Raw genomic sequence first — 18,407 nt, forward strand, 5'->3', positions numbered from 1 at the left:
ATTTTACTAGTGGGACTGTTTCCAGAATTGCCAGCCAGTTCAGAGTATTGAAATTTGAAATATGACTCCTAATAGGCAAGTTTTAGTTACATTTAAAATGTTGTTTCAGCTAAAGCAGGTATTTAAATTGTATGCTGTTTGATATAAATATAATATGTAATATGATATAAAAATAATATGAATTTTTTGATTATATTTTAACTAGCGTTTATGCTGCCTCATTATCATCAACAAAGCTTGTGCTTGCAAATATGTGTTCGGGTGTAAATGTGTAAAATTGTAAATATGCCCATATTAGAAAATCTGCATATGATGCTGAAAATTCAGCTTTGATCAAAAATTGCATTTTACAACATATTCAAATAGAAAACTGTTCTTTTAAATTGTAAAAATATTTCACACTATCACTGTTTTTGCTGTATTTTGGATCAAATAACAGCCTTGGTGAGCAGAAGAGACTTCTTTTAAAAACATAAAAAATCTTACTAATCTAAACATTTTAAACAGTAGTGTAGGTCTAACGTTTTTAAGTAAAGTCTTTATGTAAAGAAAATGTATAGTCAGATTACTTGTTTTAACTTAAACTTTATATGATCATTAAGTCTCCTCGCATTCATTCTCTTTCTGTCACATTCCTCATTGATGGGCCCAGGGGAGGGTCTTTGTCTCCTCAGGTGTAAATTACGTCAATATTCATGATAGTTCACGCCTCCTCGCATATGACCTTTCTGACACTAAAAGTGTCTTACAAAAGTTCAATTACTATATTGTTTTGTATGAATGAGTGCTCAGGATGGTTTTCACATCAATTTGTAGCAAAAACTCAAGGCTACAAGATCCAGTTCTCAAAAGTCTTGTGGACAAATGTTTAGTATGTGTTATATGGCCTTATTTCAATGATTAAAAATTTTGTTTTTTCAAAAACCATGCATAAACGTTATTTTCTCAAAAATACAAACATGTACACACATGTTGCTCACATATTATTGTAGTCCTACAGTGTTATCAGACATCAGCCATTAATATGTTTTTAAGCAACTGAAAAAAGCACAAATGTCAAGGCATGTCAAAACTTCTCCAGGGCCCAAAACACCCTCAGACCCCAGAGGGTTAATTGTAATGCTCATTCCATCCATGTTTTGTATGTATATGTAAAGGGATCAATGGAAAGGAGGCGAGAACCGGCTTGACAATATAAGTAATAGTTTTAATGATAAACTTAAAAGACAAACACACACGACGGACATGGCCATAAACGATCTCTCTCTCGTTGCACCACCATCTGTCATCAGCCTTTATCCCTCTCGGAGGCTTAATTTGCCTGATAAGGGACCGGGTGTGTAGAATCACGACCTGGCCCCACCCTCCGCCCTGCCACAGTATAATTTCCTTCTCCTCAGGAGCACTATTAAAGTATTTCGGGACAGGACCACAAACCACCTCCACCGATGACACTGCTAGCGAATGGCCTTTACTAACTGTTCTGGTAACTTATTGGTAAAATTCTCTCTCTGAAATGAGAGCTTTTTTATTTATCTAATTTCTCTTATTTTGGCTGGTTCAGAAACCAGTAGGGCCCCATACACTATTTTTGTTTAGGGCCCCCAAAACCCTAGGACCGGCTCTGTTCCAGGAGATACTGTGTCATCAATAAGATTAGAGAGATTTCATTTAAAATTATTCATTGTATTTATCCAGTAAATCAGGTTATACAAATATTTAAGAAAGATATTGATTTGAAATGTGTGTTTTGTAATTTGAATGAAGAGAGTATTTGCCATCTTTTTTTTGAATGCATTTGCACTAGATTGTTCTGGTGTGATTGTAAGGTCTTTTTTAAGGAGAGTTCTGGATCTGATATTACTTTGGAGGACAAAAATATATATCTTTTTTTACAATAGGCCTTTAGAAAAGAAAATTAGTTTTGTTCTTAATTTGTTTATTATTTTTGAGAAATATCACATTCAGAAATGTCGTTGGTCAAAAAGTACACTATGCAATTTAAGTTTGAGCTTTGTCAGTATCTTAAAGCATTGGATGGTTTAAGGAACACTAAATAAAAAAATACTATAGATTGTTGTAAAGCCTTGAAATATTATCCTTTTTAAGGATTTTTGTATTTATTTTGTAATTGGAGATAAGTTTTTGATTTTAATGTATATATGTATATAGTTCTTAATTCTGTTGTTTTGTTGTTAATTTATTTTATTTACTTGTAATATTTTGTATTAATATTGTTTTTTGTTTTGTTTTAGTTTTTATTGCAATTATAAAAAATATTTTATTGTCATTCTGTATTTAATTATTGTGTGATTTTGATACCAAAAGTTCGGCTTGTAGGTGAAACGGAACTGACCTATTTTTCAAGGTGACGTCGACGTTGACATTGCACCATGGCAACGCGCTGCGCGCGCTCCAGCGTCCAGACCGAAGCAGCGGCGTGTTCAGAAACAGCGCGCGGTAAATTCACACATGAGGCGATTTGCAAATAACAGCATTGATTTGCACTGCTCGTCCTGAGTGCCAGATATTATAACTGCAAGACTAGATATTTGCTGTGTTGTGTTTGTTCGCTTTATTGTTTTCGGGTGAAAAGTTGAGGCTCCACAGCGCGAGGGAGACGATGCTTCAATCTATTCAAGTTACAGGTGAGTCTGTCAACCCAACCTGATGTTATCTGTATCTTGGATTGCGAAAAATAACGCAAGCCCGTTTTATGGAGCTATAAGAAAATGCACAGTTCGTTAAATTGGTCTGTCATTATAAATACTATTACAAACAGTAATGTGATGGCATCAGAATCAGAATCAATGTATTGCCAAGTATGCTTACACATACAAGGAATTTGTCTTGGTGACATGTACTAAAAGATCACCACTATGGTATTCACATGAATACCAAAAATCTTGGTAATACCTTTTTGTGTAAGCCTGCTTGTGAATGATTTACAACAATATAGTGTCCCTCACAAAGTATATAGACACTAAAGTCACACTTAAAAATGTCTTAATGTTTTTGCACAGTATAGCAAAATCAACTCGAGTGCCATTTATTTTAAAGGAAGATAGCACAAGCACATTTTTCAAGCTAAATATTTCACATGAAGATGTTTGTTAGGTTTTAATGTATACATTAAAGACTAAAACAATATATGAACTGTTCAAAATTAAGACACAAAAGGAAACTATGCGGTTGTCAAATATTAGTTGTTACTCAGCTAGAACATCCAACTATTAGTTATACATAAATGCATCATTAGTTTGCCGATGGCACTCGGCTTGATATTTTGTTTTCTAATGCAATGCATATAAATGTAAACAATTTGAGTGCAGCTTAGTCTTCCAAATATATTGAGCCCTCTGTGCATTATAATGCATTACTGTCAGTGCACTCTTAAAGATCCAAACATGCACAGACAGTTTTAAGTGCTTCTAGACTATAGTTGGGCTCTCTGATGCTGAGGTCCTTCTAGTTCACTGCACCTGTCAGAGCTGTTCTGCCATGAGGCATGGACTCATTTCACAGAGGCACATGGACTGATATGTTGTGTGCCACGTGATGGAGAACTTGAGAGTTGCATGACCTAACATTAATACTTACATGCATCCTTGGTCTATCCTCCTGAAATGATGTAGGAACAAATAAATATTGATTACAATAGCCAGCAGGATGAATGCGAAGTCCAAGCAACGAGTCTGAGTTGTCATGGTTTGTTCTGAGTTGTTTTGTTTTGCTTTCTAATAGGAATGTCCTGGCCTGTGAAGTCAGCTCTCTAGACAGTGCAAGAGCTACAAGCTTAAAACAAGCTTCAATTCACTGCTGTCCAGATCTATTACTTGTCTTTTGTAGGAGTCCGGGTTAAATGGGCTAAGGAGATATTGTTTCCTGGGAAATGAGGACACAACAACTGACAACATCAGGGCTGAGTCTCAAGTTTAAGACAAGCTGTATTTCCTTGTCTTGAAATTCCACCTGGTGTACCTGCACTATGATAACCCATCCTAATATATATTTTTTAAGATATTTGCCATACCTTCCATAATATAGTCCATTAGTGGTGCGATAAGCATCATTATAATCTGTTCTCTAAATTTGAGGAATGCCTGTTTTGTCAAGGGTTGGAAACACTGTACTTAGCTTTCAGACACTGCTTGTGGTTTTAGCTAATTTTATTTTACATCACAAGCAATTTGGGCATATGTTAACCCATTCCTGCTATAGTTCTATAGTACCTCATTGGCAAACAGCACAAAACACTTCATGGGAATCTTGTGAAGTCTTTAAAAACATGCCATATTTATCTTTAAATAAAAATATATAAAAAATAAAAAAAAAACAGAATTAAGAAAATGAAAGCTTGTGGCAGGTCGGAGGGTGGGGCCAAGACATGATTCTGCACACCCGGCCCCTAATTGGGCTGATTAGCCCGAGAGGGATAAGGGCCAACTGGAGATGGCAGTGCGACAGAGAGAGAGATTTACGGGCAGCTGCCCGACATCTGTGTGTGTTTGTGTCTTTTGGTTCAGTTCTTCATTAAACTATTATTTATATTGTCAAGCCGGTTCTCTCCTCTTCCTTGCCCATCTTAATCCCTTTACAAAGTTATATTAAAGACAATCACTTAAGCATTAAATAATGTCACAATGGCAATATATATATATATATTGCCATTGTGACATTATTTTCATTAAAATTAAGCACATTTCCCCCCAATTCCCATTACTGTAATGCAAAAAAGTAATGATGTATGTAAGTTGTTGTTGCCTTTAATTTATGCTGATTTAAAAGAAAGTTTCCGGTTCAGTGCAAGTTTCAGGCTCAGTCAACAGTATTTGTGTCCTTATGTTGATTACCACAGAAAATAATTTGGACTCTTCCATAGTTTATTATTATATAATTTGAAAGCAAAAATCTGGGTTCCAGTGATGCACTTACAATGGAAGTGAATGGGGCCAGTCTGTAAACACAAAAATACTCACTGTTTCAAAAATATAGCCACAAGATGTGAGCTACACTCACCTAAAGGATTATTAGGAACACCATACTAATACTGTGTTTGACCCCCTTTCGCCTTCAGAACTGCCTTAATTCTACATGGCATTGATTCAACAAGGTGCTGAAAGTATTCTTTAGAAATGTTGGGCAATATTGATAGGATAGCATCTTGCAGTTGATGGAGATTTGTAGGATGCACATCCAGGGCACGAAGCTCCCGTTCCACCACATCCCAAAGATGCTCTATTGGGTTGAGATCTGGTGACTGTGGAGGCCATTTTAGTACAGTGAACTCATTGTCATGTTCAAGAAACCAGTTTGAAATGATTCGAGCTTTGTGACATGGTGCATTATCCTGCTGGAAGTAGCCATCAGAGGATGGGTACATGGTGGCCATAAAGGGATGGACATGGTCAGAAACAATGCTCAGGTAGGCCGTGGCATTTAAACGATGCCCAATTGGCACTAAGGGGCCTAAAGTGTGCCAAGAAAACATCCCCCACACCATTACACCACCACCACCAGCCTGCACAGTGGTAACAAGGCATGATGGATCCATGTTCTCATTCTGTTTACACCAAATTCTGACTCTATCATCTGAATGTCTCAACAGAAATTGAGACTCATCAGACCAGGCAACATTTTTCCAGTCTTCAACTGTCCAATTTTGGGGAGCTCTTGTAAATTGTAGCCTATTATTCCTATTTGTAGTGGAGATGAGTGGTACCCGGTGGGGTCTTCTGCTGTTGTAGCCCATCCGCCTCAAGGTTGTGCGTGTTGTGGCTTCACAAATGCTTTGCTGCATACCATAAGGTTAGAAAGCAATTTTATCACACTAAAATCATGTTAAAAAGTATAATGTTTATATATTGGATCTATAATTTTGAAATGGTGAGTATTTGACACGTTACGGTTTGGTCCCATTCTCTTCCATTGTAAGTGCCTCACTGGAACCAAGATTTTAGCTTTTTTATTTTTATAAAGTAAAAATAAGTTACATTTTTTTTTTTTTTTTTTGCTGTAATCAACATTATACCACAAATGCTTTCGAGTGTCTCAGAGGACAGGGCAGGAATTTCTACAGTAACTGTATTTTAACATTGATATTTATAGTGAAATTATATTAATAATACAGAAAAAAACATAATTATTGTTTTACTACAAATATGTAGTAAAACCACAGTAGCCACCAGATTAATTCAGCTTAATCTGTAGTAAAATCATGATTTCCACCAAAAACTATGGCTACTAAAGTCTACAATATTATTAAAACTATGGTATTTGTAAAGTAATACCATAATAACCACAACATAATTATTTTTTTTTTTTGATTCCTGTATTATCACTATGGTTTCATTATGAATATCATGATTAAAATATGGTTACTGTAGTAATAAAATGGTAAATGTATTGGAAGGAACACTATACTTATTGTCAGGGAAAGCAAAACTATTTCAGAAAAAAATTATGGTACCCTGTCTTCAAACTCTCTGAGGACCTCTGTACGATTGAGATTAAAGGCGCTGTAAGCTATTTTTATTTTTAATTGTATTTTTTTATGAAATAGTGCAGAAAACGTTTCTTATTCCTGATTGATGTTAATGAAATAGGTGGCCTGAGATATCTCACTGGTCTCTGTGACAGCACTAGACTAAACAGCAAACTAAAATGTGGTTGGGCCACTGACACATTCTTTGATCAGTGAATCTGAAGACATTGATGTACTTTCTGCCTGTCAATCATTTTGCATGTTCTCAGTTTAGTAGTTGAAGCAGGTCATTCAGGTTTAATGTCATCTTCAGATTCATAGCAGTTGTCAGCTGAGAGCTATTTTGCTTCAGTTGTGTTCGAAACAATGAGAAGGTGACGGTCTCAATGTTATCAAACTCAAAAGTAAAACATCTGAACACATTGTCTTGAAAACAATGCTTTAAAATATCAATAGTCCTAAGAATAGGCTTCATTTCCTTTATGCAATGTAAAATACCAGAGATTCATCGGAAGACCTGAGTAGACCATTGTAGCATCTCTTCGTATGTGTCATTTTTTTCAGAACAGCTCTATTGGCCGGAGCTGGAAACATCTAAGATGTGTGTATTAAGCCCAATGGAGAAACCTGTGAGCCTCAGTCAGGTGCGGCTGGAGCACGTGTCCTCTGGCATTCTGAAGGATCTGTTTAACACAGGCACCAGAAGCTACAACATGCTGCTTCAGAAAGAAGCAGATGAACAGAAGAACCCTAAGTACTCCCTTCACAGATGCACCAAAAGAGCACAAAGAGTCTCGACAGCAACACATCGCACCAGACCCCAGCCAACCCTTGCACCTCTCGCGTTGAGTGAGCTGACCGTTAGTTGCAGAGACACCAGGCACAATCAGTCAGTCTTTTCCTGCTTCTCCACCAGCAGTTCCAGGCAAATGAACAGCATCAGTGTGCTGGGCAGCATTCGTCTTTCCCCTTGCCCCATCCCCAGACCCAAAAACAGCTTCCCTGCTGGTTTCCCAGGCACAAAACTGCCCCAGATGTCCAGAGCATGTCTCGCTGGTCGTGATGGTGAGAACTCAATCAAAAAGGTGTGCATCCTCACTGCCATAAAGCCGTCTAATGTGGAGAAGGAGAGGGACAGATTTTTCAAATCAGACTTTAACTACAACCCTCAGTTTGAGTACAGCAATCCTGTCCCTCCACAAGTGCTGGCAAAGCACAGCAAAGCTTCAAATCGCTTCCTCACGCAGGTATGTGCACATACTCCCACATAATTTAAAGGGCCCTCTTCTATGATCCACCTCTGATTTTGGCTGTGTTAGGGTTGTGTGTTTTGAAGCAGAGGAAGAATACAGTGATTGCATACCAATAAATTGATTATTGCAGACTAGCCACACTGTGGATTGCCTTAAGGCTTTTTCTGATGCATCACAAATCAAGCCTCATGAATGAAGACTGCGTGAAGAACCTGTCCTAGTTACTCACTGACGTCTATGCATTCATCACATAACAACTGAGTATCATTGAGTTTTTCACCAGATTTTGCATCAAACCTTTTACTAACATAATCCCCCTTTAGTAAAATATAGCAGGCTATTAGCACTAGCCATAGATGCTATTAGCACTAAGTAGTGTAAACAGCACTATGTGCAAATAGCGATAAATACTGTTTTTACTATGTGCAAATGGCAACAAAAAGCATCTTCTTTGCACTAAGTGCTAATAGTGGCAGTGTGATTATTATGTTTATTTAGAGTCCCACAGACACCCTACACCAACCCCAAACCCTAACCTTCCCTTAGAAAAATTAACCATGTACGCGGCGTAGTGGGCTAAAGCACATAACTGTTAATCAGAACTGTTCCGAAGGTCGCTGGTTCGCCGCCATTGTGCCCTTGAGCAAGGCACTTAACTCCAGGTTACTCCGGGGGGATTGTCCCTGTAATAAGTGCACTGTAAGTCGCTTTGGATAAAAGCATCTGCCAAATGCGTAAATGTAAATATTTTGTAGGAAAATAATAGTACCATCATTATGCCCAACACCACTGTAGCAACACGCTGCAATTTCTGTGTTTCTACCAGACTGTTGGAGTGCAAATAGCTACGCTGTGTGCCAGGTGCTATTTACACCTAATGCAAATACTAACTCAATGCATTAAAATAACACACTATTCTATAAATCAAGTAATCTGTAAATGACAGATAGTAAAATGACATGATCATCCTTTCAGAAATTAAACCCATGACATTTCAATCTCTCCTCTTTTTGATCACTTTATGTTTTTTGCCATGATTTCTATATTTGTTTTTAATTATTTAATTGTCTGATGTAACAGTAAAAAGTTATACAAACTTTGCTGTAAAATCAGCTTTTCTAATGGAAAGGCACAGGTTTCATAAAAGGACCTCTGGGACAGAAATAGAAGCATTTAAACATTGATGGTGGGTTAATTCATATTGACTATAAAATATTCTAGAAGTTGCATCAAAACAACTGAGGCTTATGTTTGTGTGTTTGTTTTCGTCTCAGGCTGTGCGGATCATGGAGTTGGCCCTGCAAAAATATGGCTCCTATGAGAAGTTTGAACAGGCTACAGGAGGAAACCTCCTCACCAAGAGCCGCATCTGGTACCACGTCAAAAAGTACATGGAAAAGGAGGGATGCACAGGAGAGGTGAGAGCGGGAGAGAGGTGCAGATAGAAAGAAACAAGTACCTCCATATTCACAGTGTGTACCAGAGCCTGTTATCTAACTACCCTTTGAGTATCTCAGAAACTTGAGGTACTGCCTAACAGGAATAAAAATCATTAGTCGCTTTTCCATTATCGGGCCAATCGAGAGCGTGCTAGTGCGTGCCAGGGCCAGTTGCGTTCCCACTTTCACTTCCGGGGTTTCATCGTGCCTCCTTTGGTCTTCCTCGTGGCTAACTGTCAAGCGCCTTTGGCCCGCCGATTACCCTTGGTCCAAAGAAGGCCAACTAAGGATGGATGTGGGCTCAATGTCAAAGACTAAAATAAGCAAACAAACCTCAGCTTCAGTCTTCAACATATTCATTACGAGGGCTAGCTTGTTTCCAGAGTCTAATACTTAAACTTAAGCTTCCCTCTTGCTTGTGAAATGGGTGGTGTATGACTTTGGTACCAGGGCAGCAAATTAAGGGTGGATTTTAGGGCAATGCTGGGGGCTATTGGCCCAATGGAGGGAATGCACATAGATTTTGGTCTCACGGCTCAAGATCTGAGGCTATTGGCCCAGGCTGACCAGTTGATAGCCCAGGCTTATAGGGTAGTGGAAACACTGCAGTTGAGTTTTTTATTTTTTATATTTGAGACTTTTGAAAGTTTTTGATCTAGGTGTTATTTCACAAAAAAAAAGAAAAGAAAAGAAAAAACCCACATAAACAGGCATAATTATAATTAAAAAAGTTATTTCATTAGACAGCAAGCATTTATTTTAAGGAAATATAGCACAAGCACACACTTCAAGCAAGACATTTTCACAAAAAAAAGTTTGTTAGGTTTGGTGAAATGATAAAACAATGGATATACTGTTTAAAATGAAGTTTTGCAATTACTACTGCTAGCATGCAGTAGCTTGCTTGCACTTGTATCAGCAGTTCACATAACACGGTTTAGTGCATGATGCTTTTAAATGGGACCCCTTGTGTCACTACACACTTCGACATAACGTTGAGTGAATGACAGAAGGGGAACGTCATGGTTAATGTTGTAACCTCCGTTCCCTGATGGAGGGAACGAGACATTGTGTCCCCCTTGCCACAACATTAGACCTAACACTGTAAACGGCCGTACCTTATTCTCGGCTCCTCAGTGCAAAAACCTGACTGACAGACACACGGCCGCTTCACTTTATACCCGTATGTCCGGGGGCAGGACATGAAAATTCTGTCTGCCAATTTCTCATTGGCCTTTTCTCAAGTTCAGAGGTACATGAGGCTCTCAAGAAACACCCCTTGTGTCACTTCATTCAACACAATGTCTCATTCCCTCCATCAGGGAACGGAGGTTACAACAGTAACCATGACGTTATTCACACCAAGTAATGATAAACCTGGAAATTACATGTATTATAATGGGCTTGTGTGACCAATTACAACATTGATAATGGTCTTTAATCCTTGTTAATAAATGATACCCTTATGATAACTACTAATATTGTATTAATCATTACTAGTAACCACGACTGTAGTAACCATGTGGTTGTTTTTTTTGTTGTTGTTTTTTTTGCAGTAACCAAGGTTTTGATCAAATTAACCATGGTTTTGCTACAGCATTACTTTATTCCAAACGTTTGGCCGCCAGTGTAAATAGACACAGCTGGTTAAAAGTAACTACAGAAATTGCTCAGAAAATTTAGGTCTGAAAATTTTTTTTTATTTGCAAATGCCAATTTGTTTGACATTTTGTCATCTAGTGTAGTGACAATTATACATTTAAGTGTGCTTCATGTGTTCAAATACCTTTTGGAGCCACATAATCAATAGACATCAATAAAGTGTTTAAGTTATTGCATGTTAACACACGATCACAAGTTTCTGCCACGCTGTCACTCAACATAGCCAGCGTACTGTAAAATTAGTCTTTCTCCACAGATTGTTGTTCACCTTACTGATGACCTCCTGTCCAGAGCTTCAATGACTGTGGTGAACAGCAGACCTACACTCACCATTAACATCTCTACTGCTAGAGAACAGTGGCTGGCAGGGATGCTAAGGCATGAAATCGGTATGTGTTTGTCGCCTAATAGTAGAGTTGAATCTGTCCATAAGGACTTCGGTCATGAAGTCTTGTGGGTCCAACAGCTCCAGGCATTGAGTTCTGTACTCTGGAACATTGCAATATTCCTCCCACACTTTCTCGCTCTCTTTCTGTCATTTAAAGGAATATTTCGGGTTATATGCAAGTTAAGCTCAATCGGAAGCATTTGTGGCACAATAATGATTACCACAAAAATGAATTAGTCACTTTTCTGTGTAAAGATATTGCCAGTTTTACAACTTTGTTACCATGATGATGTAATGTCAACAAACCCTAAAATGACTATAAAATGACATTTTAAATAACTTTACAGCTGAAATAATACATGAGTTTTAACAGAAGAATTAATTAAAGTGTTTTAATCAAATTATAAGTTCAATATTTCTGCCTTTTAAACCCTCCAAAAATTGGTCCCATTGACTTCCATTGTACAGTAAGTGTCTCACTGTAACCTCGATTTTTTTATTTTTTTTAATTATTTTTTTTTAAATTAATTTTTGCTGTCGATTGAGCTCAACTTGTATTGATCTCGGAATATACATTTAAAATTTACAGGTTGGCCCCATTCACTTCCATTGTAAGTGCTTCACTGGAACCCAGATTTTTGCCTTTTTTCTTTTTTTAAAGAAAAGGAGGGATGAGTCGAAATTACTTTTTGTGTTGTAATCAACATTATGCCACAAATGCTGTCGATTGAGCTTAACTTGTATTAAACCTGGAATATTCCTTTAATTTGAAGGATATTTTACTTTGTTTGTTGCCAAGATATGAGGGCTTTGAGGATTTGTTGAGGGACTTTCACCTGATGTTGGACAATCCACCTGTAGCATCTTGGAGTAACTTGCCCTTAAAAACCAGTTATTGCAATAAAATTATGATTTTTCAAATAAATAAATAACTGATTTGTTTGAGTCTTGTTGAACAAACTTTAATCCATTTAGTTATGCCTACTAGATGCAATGCAAATGAAGGACTGAATCGCATTTGAACATATCAAATCACGTACAGCCTTTTTTGCTTCTTTGGGGAATTAAGCTAACATCCTTCCTCCAGGTGGAACCATTTTTCTGTTGATCCGATATTGTGCTATGACTGGTAAAGTGTCAACCCCTCTGCATCCCTCTCTCAGGTACACACTACTTCCGCAGCATCAACAACAGTCACCAGCCTTGGAGCAACGGTGGGGGAAGGAAGAAACACGGCCTGCGGCCCATGAACCCCACTGAAGAGGGGCTGGCCAGCATTCACAGCGTGCTCTTCCGCAAGGATCCAACACTGTGGCGTGCTGCCCTGCTCTACTACACCGTCTACCAGGCCAGCCGCATGTCCTTCTCACAGCTTTTTCACAACCTGGGCCGATTTGTCCACGACCCCAACACACGATGGGACTACTGCGTCAGAGCCAAACGTGGACAGACCGACACAACACAGGCAGGTACAACTTCATGTGTAAATGTGGAACTTAATAGTATCTCACAGAACTGGCATTGTATTGATGAGTCTGAATCATAACTGATATTTGTTATTCAGGTTGTTTCAGTAAGGATCAGGTGTATCTTGATGGCATCCTAAAGATCCTCAGACACCGAGACAAGATTGATTTCCAGCTACTCATGGCTCTGGGAAAGGTCAGTTAGTGTAAATATTTTTTTCAAAACAGTTTTTTGAAATAGTCTAATTTAAGAGTTAGAAATTACTTGCACAATTACTTTGTGCTTAAAGGAATAGTTTACCCAAAGTTTAATTATCTTCATTTACTCACCCTAACCTTTGTTCCAAACCTTTATGAATTAATTTTTTCTACAGAACACAACCGGAGGAATTGTAAAGATAAATTTGTCTCATTCGCTAATTTCAAAACAATGGCGGTTGATAGTGACTCTCTTTAAAGCTTTAAAAAATGATCATAACACTTGTCCATATGACTTATGCATCATATTGTAAGTCTTCTGAAGGCATATGAACAACCATAAGTGCAAGTTATTTTTCTGAGAAACTATTGACTTCAACCGCATCTCTTTGAGACAGTGTAAGAGAAGCTCGTTCATGAGATTTAAGCACGAGCCTTTGCAAACATGCACTCATTAGCATACAAAGAAGAGCTACAGTATGGAGGAAGTCAAGATTTTCAATGTAAAATAACTTAAATATCAATGGGTAAAAAAATCGTATGCCTTCAGAAGACTTGGAATATGATGCACAAATTGCATGGAATACATGACCACTTTTGAGTAATTTTTTAGCTTTAAAGTAAGCCAACTGCATTTGCATTGAAATCAGCTAATGGAATATCCTTCAAAATGCCTAATTTTGTGCTTTGCAGAATAAAGACATGCATACAGGTTTGGAACGACGTAGAGGTGAGTAAATGATGACAGCATGTACATTTTTTGGGTGAACAATTCCTTATTTGTTCTTCAATGGCTATGTTCATAAAGGCAGAAAAAAACCCAGATTTTTTGACCTATCTGTCTCAAATTCATTTGTAGTTTGAACAGGACAAACACACATGAAATAAGATTTTTTTTGGCTGAAAACACATTAGCTTTTCTGGATCAGATGAAGTCATCGGAAATGATGTAGCATCATGGAACGCTAAACCGGGTTCAGATTGCTCCAACCAGTGGTGAAAGTCATCCATATTTGGGCTGAGAGTCATGTGGTCAATTACTGTAATTACATATGGCTACCAGGAGATGGCACAGAGTACATGACATGGACACAATGATGACTCAAATGGCACAGAATGAAACTTATTCTGTGAAATCTCATAATTAAAATCATGTCTGCATGCTATGCAAACCTTAAGTCATTGTTGTGTTTGCATGTGTATTAGTTATGTACAATTATTATGTTTTATTTGTTTGGAGATGTTTTTGGACACTAGGATAAATACATTTTTGTAATGCAGTAACTGATTTGATTTTTGACTTTGTAGTATCAACATAACATTTTTCTCAGATACAGTTGACATGATTGGGAACAAGACAAGAGCAGTTTTTCGGAGCCACCTTATTTACACCCTGAGATATATAATGTCAAATCAGACAAAAAGTACTTTTGAGTCATTTTTTAGCTTTAAAGTAAGCCAACTGCATTTGCATTGAAAAAGTACTTTTTTTCCTGGGCTGAGTCTCATAATTTGTCATAATCTGTATTATTAAACAAAATTGATAATCTTTTTTTTTGGGGGGGGTCGAGTTATAAGCCTTTAATTTTGGGTATGCCACTGAAACAGGAAATCTTTAAGAACTCCCTCAGAGCTTAAAGGTTTAATAAAAATGATTAAAAAGTGAATTCATAATGACTGTTATTCTGGGACTGTTATTTTTCAGCCCTCTGAAACTGTCACAGTGGAAGGTGAAGTCTTTCACAGGAATAGGGTGTAGTGATCACTTCTGAGTGGAGTGCACCTGTATTTCAAATACCCGTAATTTCCGGACTATTGAGCGCACCTGAATATAAGCCGCACCCACTGATTTTTAAATAAAATATTATTTTGAACATAAATAAGCCGCACCTGTCTATAAGCCGCAGGTGCCTACCGGTACATTGAAACAAATGAACTTTACTCAGGCTTTAACGAAACACGGTGTGGCAGCGGGGGCGTGGTCAAGCGCCCGTCCGGGAGAGAAAAGCGGTAAAGGCGCTTACACCTGAGCTAAATTATGTCTAACACCGGTGTCTAATTTCAGTAAGCATGGGGAGAGCGGCATAAAAAGGCAGCAGCCACAGAGCTGAGAGAGTGACACACGTCAGTCTAGTGTTGGCGCATAGAAGAATTGAGAAACTTTATAAAATTGATTAAACATTGCTGTGGCCATTAAAAGCCTTACCTGGAACGTCAAGTGCCCTGCTGAAAACTGTCACACTGGTGCCCGTGTGACAGTTTTCCCAAGAAGGACACGTGAAGCAGGGCACTTGAAATTAGACACCGGTGTTAGACATAATTTAGCGCAGGTGTAAGCGCCCTTACCGCTTTTCTCTCCCGGACGGGCGCTTGACCACGCCCCCGCTGCCACACACGGCTTGTAATAAAACATTTGCAGTAAACAGTAGCCTACCAATTAAGTCATTGGTCACTATCTTCCTCGTCCTGTGCACTGAAACCACTGAAGTCATCTCCTTCGGTGTCGGAGTATAGCCTCAGATTTAGTTGTCTTTTTGCACTGAGTCAATTCCTCACGCTGCTGTTTCCAACGTCTTATCATCGACTCATTAAGACCAAGCTCCCGTGCAGCAGCTCTATTTCCTTTTCAACAGCCAGATCAATCGCCTTCAACTTGAAAGCAGCATCATATGCGTTTCTCCAGGTCTTTGCCATGGTGAGGGTGACAAAATGACTACCGTAGGCCTAATCAGAATGATGGGAAGTTTGAGCGCGCTCGATTTAATCTAAACTGTAAACAAAAAAAGTTGTTTTGACCTTAACCCTTCGGCAATTTCATTGGTCTAATGAAAGCTTCACGCCGCCAAAAAACTGAGCACGTCACAGAATGGGTTTTTTTTTTTTTTTTAATAAAATTTGAAAGCGGGAAAAATCCATATATTAGCCGCGTCATTGTATAAGCCGCGAGGTTCAAGGCGTGGGAAAAAAGTTGCGGCTTATAGTCCGGAAATTACGGTAGATATCACAAGGCAGCCTAAGCAGTGCAAACCTCTTACAGTAATACAAACATTGGTTTTACTCACCTAAAAAGATGCGCCAAGGTGTGGTAACAAACTGGTTGCGAGCCATCACGGCACTATAAGGTAGTGAATGTATCTTGCTTAACTGCTGTACCATAACAGCAGCAACAGAAATTGCATATGCCTCCTTTCTCGTTTTTTTATGCAGTTGTCTGTGACAAATATAAAAAACATAATCAATGGCGAAACATCCACTGATATACTTTAATGCATTGTGAACCTACAAATGTTTGCATCATTACTATGACAACTAATGTGGACGTCTAGCAAAAGCAATTGCAGTCTGAACAGAAATGAATTTGATCTGGCTAATTCAACTTGCAGTTTGAACAGTCAGTCTAAAAAAGATGAATTCCAGATTTAAGAAAAAAATATTTTCCCTGCAGTGTGAACAAAGCCAATATAGTGTACACAATTTTCATTTGTAAGTTACTCTGGATAAAAGTGTCTGCTAAATTAAGAAATGTAAATGACATTGTTTGCTTACATTTTTTCAGTTTGCCATGTCTCATGACCAACATGAAATTCTCTAAACAAATATACAGGTTACCTTTTGAACACAGCATTGGGGTTTTCATGGTGATGTATGCTTTACTGTGTGTGATTTGTGTAGGTGTCATTTGAGGATGTGGAGCGTCTGAAAGGTCTGGCTCTGATGGAACGTGTGCGCATACCTCACTTCCTGCAGGACCGAGCACACTACACAGAGCAACTGCAGAAAATCATGGAGGTCAACCAGCTAACCGATGAGGAGCTGTGCATGCTTGTCTGACCTCCAGCACGACTTTAAGTGATGTTACTGACCTCACTAACATACTGTGACAAAAGCCCTCCATATCACATCAATAACCTTGCATTCATTCTTTCCCTCCACTGAGTCTCAAGCATATATATGTGCACTTCCATGTTTTAAACCAAATTGCACGTTAAAGTGTAAAAACCTAAGTGTATTTCTTTCTAGTAGTTACCTGCCCAAAAACAAAAGCCTTCAGTTCCTTATGTGCATTTTATGTTGCGTTAGATATAACCTGTGGCTGTTGTGGTACAGCGGGTCGGCCGCTAATCGCAGGGTTGGTGGTTCGATTCCCGGCCCACATGACGAAGTGTCCTTGGGCAAGACACTGAACCCCAAATTGCTCCCAATGGCAGGCTAGGGCCTTGCATAGCAGCTCTGCCGTCATTGATGTGTGAGTGAATGGGTGAATGGGACACAGTGTAAAGCGCTTTGGTAACCTCTAAGGTTAAAAAAGGCACTATATAAGTGCAGACCATTTACCATTTCCAGGTCATATTTTTGGGACCACATATTTATTTCTGTTTTTGTTGTATTGTGATGTTATTTCCATAACAATTAAGAACCCCCTTCCCCAAAATTCCCATTACTAAAATACAAAAGTGTATATTATTATTTCATTATATAATATATATGTTATTTACATTGCAATGTATTTAGACATCATGTTAGTTTAATTGCATTGACACAAAGTGAGATTTTTAGAAGAATATTTCAGCTCTGTAGGTCCCTACAATGCAAGTGAATGATGACCAGAAAAGCACATAAAGGCAGCATAAAAGTAATCCATAAGACTCCAGTGGTTAAATCCATATCTTCAGAAGCAATATGATAGGTGTGGGTAAGAAAAAGATCAATATTTAAGTTCTTTTTAACCATAAATCTCCACTTTCACATTCTTCTTCATTTGTAATTGGCGATTCACATTCTTTGTGTATATCGCCCCCTACTGGGCAGGGAGGAGAATTTATAGTTAAAAAGGACTTTAATATTTATCTGTTTCTCACCTGAACCTATTATATCACGTCTGAAGACATGGCTTTAATCACTGGAGTCTTTTGGATTGCTTTTAAGCTGTGTTTGAGCATTTTGAAGCTTCAAAGTTTTGGTGACATTCACTTGCATTGTATGGACCTACAGAGAAGAAATATTCTTCTAAAAATCTTTGTTTGTGTTCTGCAGAAGAAAGTCATACACATCTGGGATGACATGAGGGTGAGTAAATGATGAGAAAATTTTTGGGGGTGAACTATCCCTTTAATACTGATTTAAATAAGATGAGAATAATTGGAATTACAATGCTATGACATCTAAACACTTTTACTATTACGCATTACTTGTAAGGCATTTGCATTTTATAACCAACTACATTTACAAACTGGTGGAGCACTGCACTAGGGCCGATACAAAGGGCTGTGGAATGAGTCTTGAAGAGCATGCAAGTTGACATGTTAGCCGAAAGTCATAGAAGCACCACAAAATGACGTGGTTGCTTCAACAATTGTGTTCCCTTTTGAGAGGTAGCTTACGCTTACGCTATGGGAAAACTCCGTTTCTCGAGAAATATTGAAGTCTTTATGTAAAACGCATTGCAGCTGCACAGCAGACAGCAATGAGCGAGGCAGCTCGGTCATTGGCTGTGCTGCGGCAACTTGCTCGAACCAA

At 38.2% G+C, this 18,407-nt stretch overlaps 1 protein-coding gene across 1 annotated transcript; it reads left to right on the forward strand.

The window, feature by feature from the left end:
* The first annotated feature begins 2,623 nt into the window (after positions 1-2,623).
* On the forward strand, positions 2,624-16,976 carry LOC127620007 (putative tyrosine carboxypeptidase MATCAP2). The gene is made up of 7 exons (XM_052093059.1): positions 2,624-2,648; positions 7,049-7,731; positions 9,012-9,155; positions 11,095-11,227; positions 12,390-12,695; positions 12,791-12,888; positions 16,563-16,976. Exons 1-7 carry the CDS (start codon positions 2,624-2,626, stop codon positions 16,719-16,721), a joined length of 1,548 nt encoding a protein of 515 aa, XP_051949019.1. The 3' UTR covers positions 16,722-16,976.
* Positions 16,977-18,407: the final 1,431 nt, after the last annotated feature.

This window comes from Xyrauchen texanus, chromosome 26 (assembly GCF_025860055.1).
Source record: "Xyrauchen texanus isolate HMW12.3.18 chromosome 26, RBS_HiC_50CHRs, whole genome shotgun sequence".
NCBI lineage: Eukaryota > Metazoa > Chordata > Actinopteri > Cypriniformes > Catostomidae > Xyrauchen > Xyrauchen texanus.

Excerpts from the sequence above, each read along its gene's own strand:
- LOC127620007 (XM_052093059.1), top strand. The coding sequence starts at position 2,624 with ATGCTTCAATCTATTCAAGTTACAG. Across the intron at positions 9,156-11,094 it reads AGGAGGGATGCACAGGAGAG|ATTGTTGTTCACCTTACTGA; the intron begins GTGAGAGCGGGA and ends CTTTCTCCACAG. Across the intron at positions 12,696-12,790 it reads GACCGACACAACACAGGCAG|GTTGTTTCAGTAAGGATCAG; the intron begins GTACAACTTCAT and ends TTTGTTATTCAG.